We start from the raw sequence: 9,818 nt of genomic DNA, 5'->3' as shown, positions 1-9,818 counted from the left end.
CAGTGACTGCTCTCCCTGCCAATGAGGAACCATCTGTTCTTCATTGGCTGGGACAATGAGTCTTGGAACATCATGAGACCACCTTTTGGATTACGCTGGACCTTGGATTAGGGTTTTTGTAAGGAAATAAATTGGTGAATGAGGGTGTCTTTTGCCTTTATTTCTTCAATCATTTTCTCTTTTTATATCTTTCATATTTGCTTTTGGGGAATGATATGGGACATCGCTATGGATTATGGAGGACTTTGTTTTTATTAAAATAAAATTTTAAAAGGGGGTGACTAAGGGCTGTAGTCGGGGATTGTTTGTTCAAATAAAATATTTTTTTTTTATATTTCTACTCTATTAAAAACGGGGTGTCTGATAGATGCCCACCCTTTACTCAGACCAGGGCTTGATGCCAGCTGGCAATTCACAGCTGACATCAACCCAATATATTTTCCCATTTACCACCACACCAGGGCAACGGGAAGAGCTGAGTACAGCGCCAGATTTGGTGAATCTAAAAGATGTGCCATCTCTGGGGCAACTGCGTTCTGCTATTTTTAGGCTGCAAAGAGCCAAATTAACCATGGCCCTTCCCATCCTAACAATGTCAGTTCCCAATTGTCTGCTGTCCCTTGGCTGGTTTTGTAAAAATGAGAGGGACCCTATGCCATTTTTCTTTTTACTTATATGTTCAAATAATTTAAAAAATCAGTGTGGGATCCCCTCTATTTTTAAAAAACAGCCAAGGGACCGCTGACAACTGAGGGTTGAAGTCTGCAGCTGCTGCTGTACCTGTACTGGTTATGAAAATTATGGGAACCCAAAGTCTTTTTTTCTAAAATTATTTAATAACTCTGCTAAATACCTGTACAAGCTATCTATCTATCTATCTCTTTATTTATCTAGCATCTATCTATCTATAATTTTTCGGGCTTTGCACCTCTTTTACACATAAAATATAATTCATTTCAGTATCATGTATTTTTTTTCGGCACCGGTCACACGGATGTCACACGGACATACAGACAGCACATGGCTGACACACGAATAACACACACAGACACACAGATGGCCATACAGATGTCCAAAATGGACCATGCAAAACTTGCTTTTTTATACGGACGTGAAAGGGGCCTAAAATGGCATTTTGTTTGGTCTTGCACTATTTCATTTAATGTAAATAAATGCCTAAATGCCAGTTTAAACATGCTGTACCCTCCTACAGAAATGCGCCCTTATCTATGCTCATCTAGCAGCAGTCTTGGGATTTAGCCGTGGAAAAGACTGTTTGGTTTATCTTCCAAGTGGTCTTTACACGCACTAACACTGCTCCTTTTCTCTCGTTGCTCTCTCCAGATCAAATGCACCTATGATAGCGTTGGTGGGTCTTACATAGACCCAATGACGCAATCTAACCAGCCATTCACAGTAATGCCAGTAGCAAAAATGGCTATGGGATTACTGTGATTGACAAGCAATCCCAGCATGTTTATTGGCTGATAACCAGGCGTCAAACATGCAGAGAGATGTCTGGAATCTCGCGAGGCGAAGACCAAAATAATCGTCGAGTAACAAATATCTTGAATACCGTATTATTCATGCAAGTAGCAAATAATACTGAGTATAATCACTCATCACTAGTTACCATATATACGAGGCTTTATCTTGATATTATGTGTTGTATTGGTTGGAACAGGTTCTTAAATTAGACATGGGTTTTTTATTTGATCATACAACACAATATTGTAATTTGTTTCATTAACAAAATTTAACTCTAATGTGAAAACGGCAATGAATTGATTACTGTACTACATGATCATAAACATAGAAAAATAGGTTGTTAGACGTGATCTGGTTGACGTGTTTAGACTTCTGTTACCTCTAGCAATGATTAAACCACCTGCCCCCTTGTTTTCCCAGAAAGGGTTGGAAACTGTTTGCTATGCAAATATTCTTGTGGCCTCTGAACTCACATCACGCACCTGGGGAAAGTCCCTTATAATCCGTAGATAGATCAGGTGGAGTCAGGTTACATGCATTGGGTGTCTATAAGTACAGGTTTTGTTTTGTGTTCTTGCAGTCGCCTCTTTTGAATAGTTGGATTACTCAAGCTTCTGGAATATTGCACAGGTAGTTAACATCCTTAACATTACACCTCTGGGATCTTGGTGTTTTCTGAAAGAATTCCTCTTAGATTGTACAGATTTTGTCCTTTTTATTGCTTTTTTTGGAATTTGGACCGTTCAGAGCAATATTTATGCTTTTAAATTCAGTGAGACACTGGAACTGTCGGGATCAGTATGCTGAGTCACTCACTTCACCCGATTTCTAAAGTAATATTTTTTGAGGAGTAAACATATCAGTTTTACCACTTATCGTTTCATTTTTTTTTTTCTCATCTAGGCTCTAAGATGGCAGGAGGAGGCTGTGTGATCAGCAGTGTTTTTAACAATTACTTCTCAACCTTATATCCGCCGGTCCAAGCTCATGCTGTGTCAGCTGGGGCATTGACGAATCAAGACAGTGACAAGTTCCTTACATTTACCACACCAGGAACAACCAGCGAGCTAACAGGTAACAGAGACAATTGTAAAAATGAATCTTAAGAAAATATTTAAGAATTTTCTCTTAATCAGTTTGTATTGTCCAGTGTGGTGCACAATGTTATTTTATAGTAACAAATATCGTATGCTTTACGGCAGAGGTGTGTGACTGGGAACAAGATTCGCCCCACATGTGGACACAACAGCACGTATTGGACTGGATCAGTTATAATGTTGAGAGGAACAAGTGGGATGCCAGCACTATAGACTTAACCCAATGTGAAATGGATGGACAACGCCTATGTCAACTGAGCAGAGAAGATATGAGGACAATGTTCGGAGGTCTTGGGGATAAACTCTACGACCACTTAAGCCAGTTAAAAAATTGTGAGTACTATGACCTAACTATTCATCATTAGTCAGTACTGTACTGAAAGAGTAAATTCTATTGGCAACTTCTGAAGATAAGGGAAAGGTATATATTTCCTTGTCTGCAATCTAAGATAAGACACTCTCTTACGTCACAATAATGCAGCTTATCTGCAATTATCAAACGTTAAGATCTGTGCTTAGAAGTCAATGTTTGAATTAAATAGATTTCATCCCAATTTTGTAGCCATAACCCAGAAAGGTATGACCTGTATACTGGACTATACTGTAATTGTAATTCTAACATATCTTCGCAGGTCAAACGCCTCCATCAAATTCATGTGATTCTAGCGACTATGACTTAAAGTTCTATATTTCAGAAGGTAAGTTTATTACTCCATTCTCGTTGTTGGATTTTCCACCTTTATTGCCCAAAATATATTTATATTATTATTGTTATTTTCTCAGACAGCCCTTCTGAATGGGACCTAATCTATGACTATCTTCAATGCGAAGACAATTTGACGTTCGGAATAAAAAATGAAATAGGTATGAAACTTGTTCACAATGAGTATTGTTTCTGATATTATTAGAATGCAGTCAGACCCAGTGTCCTTACTTTGTAAAGTTCCACAGAACAGAAAAAAGAATTTCAACGTGTATTCCAATTTTGATATTTCTTTTTCTTCATTTGTTTATTGCATAGCAAACATATTTTCTAATATACATGTATTTAAAATTCTGATCTATATTTTCTTTTGCCTTCTTAAAAAAACATGGAATAGCCTGTCTGTGTAAGGCAAAGGGGTTTTACATGCCTTCCTTGTATTTTACTAATGGTGTAAGTGAGCTATAATAAATAGCACATGTTCACAGATCAATTTTCCCGCCATTCCTCAGTAATGCAGAACGTTTTTCCTGCCAGTCTCCTCTTCTAAGGTTGTCAGAGTGTGACCGCTGCAGCCAATCAGTGACTACATCAGTTACACCATGGATATAGCTGTGGCCTCTGATTAACTGCAATGATGACACACTGACAATGAAACAATGAGACCAATGGAGCATCATTAGGGGAGTATGTGCTATTTATTATTTTTATCGCCCACTTGGTCCATGTGTAAAATTTGAAGGACACTTGTCACTAAATGCCAGAAACTGGGCGGGGACTGTATCGGACTAGTAGGGTCTCTTTCTGTAATCCCTGGCCAGAATTTTAGACTATACTTTTACTAAGCTACTGTGGCATTTCACAGTAAAGTATATTTGTTTGCTATTGCGCAGCCAGAATTAGATTCTTGCTACCTGTGATTTGGGTAACATAATTCTAATGACAGGTTCCATTTAAGAAAGGAGTGGAAAACCTCTTAATCATCATGTTAGTCATGTGACTTTTACATACATATTGTTACCCTGGCATTTAGTGTACACTGTTCAGGTATGGCCTGCAGAACAAAGATCAGTGGAGCAGAGAGCCCATGACTCCCTGTTCTGCTGTACAGTTTATCTATGTTGGCATGCTATACACGCCAGTGCAGGTAAAAGCGGCAACTGCCACCTCCACTCTCTTGGTAGCTATGCTACTGGCCTCACCTAGAAACAGTTGTGTGTTGTTCTCTTTGTGTCACTTGAGTACATTAACATCATGACATATCACCTGGACACAAGCAGCCCTGTAAATATACATTTAAAGAGATTTTGTCTTCTGAATTTAAGGCAGTTGTAGAACAGTATGGTCGCTTCAGCACAGTGTTCCCCAACTCCTTTGCAATACTAAGATAATCCTGAAAACATGTCTGTTGGTGGACCTTGAGGACTGCAGTTCAGGAACACTGCCATAGACTAATGTGTAGGATGTCACACTACTGTACTATATGTTTAACTCTATTGAGTTAGCCCATGGATGTGCTGTACAGGACTGTCTCTTGACTGTTCAATTATACTGTGTGGATGTGGGTCAACTGTACCTATATTATAAAACTATATATATCACATACAAATGAGCACTTGTTTGATCAAGCACGCCTGTGTTTTCTATAAGAAGGTCGCCAGCTTAGGCTAGGTTCGCACACTGCGTCTTTTGTACGCTGCGTTTTTTTGCGTTTTTGGCCGCTAAAAACGCACAAAAACGCACCTGCGTCGAAAAAACGCATAAAAACGCATGCGTTTTTGCCGCGATTTGGTGCGTTTTTGGCTGCGTTTTGCTGCGTTTTTGATCTCTGCGTTTTGCTGCGTTTTTCCAATGCATTGCATGGGGGGAAAATGCAGAAAAACGCAGGAAAGAACTGACATGTCCATTTTTTTTTTTTAACTCAAAAACGCAGGTAAAAAAAACAGATGTGTGCGGACAGCAAAAATGAAAACTCATAGACTTTGCTGGGGAAGAAAAGTCCTGCAGTTTTGAGGCCAAAAACGCACCCGAAAAACGCGCAAAAACGCAGCGAAAAACGCACTGTGCGCACATAGCCTTACAAGTTAGCTGGTGGCTTATCTCCGAGAGAACAATGGAATTGTCAGGCCAAAATCAAACTTGCCTGATCAACTTCATCAGTTCGCCTGCCGCATCATACACAATAAATTGCGGGCTGAACCTCTCATTAATGGAAACTTTAGCCGATATTAGTTTAATGTGTACAGAGGCCTTTAGACTGCTAACTTCCACTCACAGCCAATAGCCTGAAAGCCAAGACAACATTAATTGCCAAACGTAATGCAGCAATTGATCAAAGGATCATAGTGAAATTAGTTTTTTTCAGCCTTGACTTACTACTTTAACCCAACGACATATCTACTGCAATTTTGAGTTTATGTCATGCTGGTGCTTAGATTACTAGTTATTGCTGATTATTAAACATATTTGTGATATTAACAATACTATAGTACATGATAAAATAATCCTTTATGAAAATTCTAAATCCAACTTGCTTTTCAATACAGAACCTGAATTATGTGGAGATAAAACAATAGATCCAGGATATTACTCTGATCCAATCTCCCCTGCCAGCTCTGAGTTCTGTGGACCTGGTAAGTGATAAAAAGAATAAAAAATATTTACTTAAAGGGATCCTGTCATGTCAAAAAGTGCTATCAATCTGCAGATATAGGCTTGATCTGCAATATCATGTTCTAAAGCTGCCAGGGCTCCACACAGCTAAAGAAAGGAAATGAAATGTATTCCACTCAGCAACCTCTGGCTTTCAGTCATGGAGGCATGGCCAGAGTTGTTACAGTAACCAATCAGACACTCAGTACACAGTGAGTGGCGGCTGTAACCACGCCCTGAATCTGACTGACAGCCAGTTCTGCATTGCATCAGTGTGGCGGTCTGGCAACTTTAGATATTGATCTGCAGATTAACCCTATATCTTCAGGTTACTAGCATATTTTTATGATAGGTTCCCTTTAGGGTTATTTACTTCAGTGTAATGGAACTTAGAAAACTGTTCATCTTATTCAACTGTGATGTTTTTTGCTGACAGGCTCCTATAGCCCACAAGCTGGAGATTCTGCAGGAAGTGACATTGACATGGACATAAAGACAACAACTATGGGAAGAGGTAATTTGATACGCAATATAATACTGAAATGATAATAGAATAAAAACTATAGAAAGCATTGCATTATTTCATGTTTTGCGTCTCTTTATTTTCAGACAGCCTAACAAATTATAAAAGTGACGGTGCTCCCAATAGGAGACGGAGAGGCAGACCTAGAAAAATCAATGCTGATAGCTCAGATATCCTAGAGACAAAGAAAAGCAAGCACTGTAAGCAACTTTGTGGTTATTTTATTTAAAGCGTAACTGTCATTTACATATTTACAGTGCAAGTAAAGTGGGAGAGCTTTGTAATATATCTAATCAGAGAAATCTGCTTTACCTCCTTCCGAACTGATCCTTCACTGTCTTAATTCTTGGGTAAAATTTGTTTTCAGTAAATGCAGATTTTCACATTACTGAGATATCAGATGATAGTTGCTGCTTATAGGGAACAGGAGAATCAGGAGCAAGAAACTAAATGGAGACACAGGCATTCTGCTGCAAGTTCTCCTAAAATGACATTTACAGTTTAAAGGGAACCAGTCAACCACAAGCTTCATTAACCAGAGCCTGTCTATACGAGCAGTTAGGTATTATGTTTTGCTCTAAAACACTGTGGTGTTCCAGAGAAAATATGGTTTATAAAGCAAGCTACAGTCTTTAGTGAGAAACCTGACTAGTCCAATGTGGTCCCCAGTTTAGTTAATCCCATCCCACTCCAGTTGATTGGCAGCTCTCTCCTCCACGTGTAGGACAATATTTGTCAATCAACTGGAGCTAGTCAGATGGGGACTTCATCAAACCTGTCAGGTCTCTTACTATATACCCTAACTAGCTTTTCAGACTATGTTTTCTCTAAAATGCTGGTGTCTTCAGATTTATACATGGCTGGCTGCAATTGCAGGTGGTTTGGAATGACAGGTTCTCTTTAAATATTTTTAAACTTGGTTTCCTTTGTAAATTATTTGATGCAACTCTCATCATGTGACTCTTAGATCTAGTAATTCCGACAATCTACTCATTATTTCAGCTGCGCGTGGAACACACCTTTGGGAGTTTATTCGTGATATATTACTTCACCCTGATGTAAATGAAGGCCTCTTGAAGTGGGAGGACCGATCTGAAGGAGTATTTAAGTTTCTTCGTTCTGAAGCAGTTGCCCATCTTTGGGGACAGAAAAAGAAAAATTCCAGCATGACATATGAGAAGCTTAGCCGAGCTATGAGGTTGGTGCAGTGTTTCATCCGTAAATTGTTCTATAGTTAGCTCATGTATAAAAAGATATTTAGGGTGATCTTGAAACAGAAGTATTCATAACTCTTTCCACGTTTTTCTCTTTTTGCAGATATTACTACAAACGAGAAATTCTGGAGCGTGTAGACGGACGAAGATTAGTGTATAAATTTGGGAAAAACTCCAGTGGTTGGCGTTTGGGTGACAAAGGCTCTCTTGCATGCTAGGAGCATGCCAGAAACTTTGTGGATAGATGTCCACTATGCATATATTTGTCAGAATCCAGCCTTATTTTCAAGGATGATATTGTAGCATCATTATTCCGGTGCCAGTTAAATAAGCTAAATTTTTAGCTTTAGTAGGTTGTTGTAAACCATTTTTACTTTGTTGTTTTGTATATTTTGTACTTTGTAATGATTAACATTTAGGGCCATTGTTAGTGAAAAACGTGGCCCTGAACAAATTTAAAAGTATAACTACAAATGCTAGCATCACACAGAAACATTTAGCATGCATTTATACAAGCTGATTTCAGATGTTATATGATTGTAGATTAACTATATGCCATATATATATGGCCACATGGAAAGACGATTTGCTAATACACTCTCTCAGTCTGCAGAAAATATCACAATATCGGCAGCACATTTCTGGTTTATGGGTGATGTTCTGCCAAGAATGATGGTTTTCTGTTCATAACCGATTCAATCACCCAATGAATCACTGTTCGTTGGATGATTGTTGCATGATAACATATGCAAAATCTGTTTGTGCTGCTGACATTTTTAAATGTGGATCATACAGCATATTAAACATACACACTCCATGATCGAAACAGTATATTACACATATACACACAACTCGTTGTATCACAGACTCCATGTATCACACACACTTTAGATGACATACCAGCCTCTCTCTCCTCTTCAGTTTCTCCACACTCTATATGGTGAAGGACCTTTGGTCACAAGACCATGCTATCATCAAAGGACTTTCTTCACTTCCAACTTCAGCACTGATAACACTAGAATGACATTATCAATGTAGTTTCTGTCTTGTAATGGCAGATGGTCATGGACTCACCACCTGACCCAACCTGCAGCTCTGTAAAATTGTGCTAAGGGCCCTTTAAGCTTGTTAACAGTGTATTTACAGTCTATATTAATATAAAGTCATGAGTCTCAGAACACAAGGATGATGAGCCAAAGTTGCTTGATATTGGAGCAGTTTCACCTACAAGAGGAGTCTAAGGCGAAAACGTTTCTCCTTGCGGAGACTAAACATACAAGAACTTCAACCTTCACACTTTCAATATCAATATTTAAGTTGCACACAATTACTTGCTTTTGAAAAATAGATTCACATGAACTAGATGGTATTGATTTATATTTGCCTTACCAAAAAATAAATTTATACATCCTCTATTCATTTTTAGTTCTCTAAATTACTAGGATCTTTTTTATAACAATGCACTTGGCTGCTTAGTTTCCTTTTTTTGTAGACACAGGGCTTATTTTGTGTGTTCTCCAATGGATTTGTTAATTATTTAAATATACTCACCCAGTATCTTGTAATATATGAACTTAAAGTATACCTTTATTATTTTGGAAAATTGTTTATTATTTATAATTTGCAATCTCTGTAAATATATATATATAGCCAGAAGCTGTGTACAATTTCTGTAAATATTCCTAATGGTTACCAGTTTATAAAGCTTTCTAATAAGAACAAATGTCACATGTTAATTTCTTTGTATTTGTTTAGAAATGTTGTCAGTCATTTCATATGTAAAATATTCTGGTTAGTGAATATACTTCCAGTCTATGCATTAATATTACAGTATGTAAATTATACAAAATAAACACATGTTAAATGCATTAAATCTGTGTGTTAACAATGGATATAACGGTTACACAGTCTTATGTAAGCTTGGACATATTAGGCTGCTTTCACACTACGTTTTATTAAGGCTAAGTTCACATTTTCGCTAAAATGTATCAGTCACAATCCACTGCTCTTGTAAACAACGGAATCCGTTTAGCGGATTCCGTTGCTCCCATAGACTTGTATGAGCAGCGTATTGTGACTGATGATGCTGCGTTGCACCCTCCGCCCGACTGATCAGTCGTGGAACGACTGACCGCCGGGCG

At 38.2% G+C, this 9,818-nt stretch overlaps 1 protein-coding gene across 1 annotated transcript; it reads left to right on the top strand.

Annotated features, from left to right (window-relative positions):
- The first annotated feature begins 2,071 nt into the window (after nucleotides 1-2,071).
- Nucleotides 2,072-9,539, top strand: ELF3 (E74 like ETS transcription factor 3). Its single transcript, XM_075333797.1, has 10 exons — nucleotides 2,072-2,118; nucleotides 2,392-2,562; nucleotides 2,691-2,918; nucleotides 3,218-3,283; nucleotides 3,369-3,449; nucleotides 5,835-5,921; nucleotides 6,377-6,454; nucleotides 6,550-6,663; nucleotides 7,466-7,661; nucleotides 7,781-9,539. The coding sequence occupies exons 2-10, from the start codon at nucleotides 2,400-2,402 to the stop codon at nucleotides 7,893-7,895; spliced, it is 1,128 nt and encodes a 375-aa protein (XP_075189912.1). The 5' UTR covers nucleotides 2,072-2,118; nucleotides 2,392-2,399; the 3' UTR covers nucleotides 7,896-9,539.
- Nucleotides 9,540-9,818: the final 279 nt, after the last annotated feature.

The sequence above is a fragment of the Anomaloglossus baeobatrachus genome, chromosome 2 (genome assembly GCF_048569485.1).
Source record: "Anomaloglossus baeobatrachus isolate aAnoBae1 chromosome 2, aAnoBae1.hap1, whole genome shotgun sequence".
NCBI lineage: Eukaryota > Metazoa > Chordata > Amphibia > Anura > Aromobatidae > Anomaloglossus > Anomaloglossus baeobatrachus.
The sequence above is the reverse complement of the archived record's forward strand: the minus strand, read 5'-3'. Positions and strand labels throughout refer to the sequence as shown.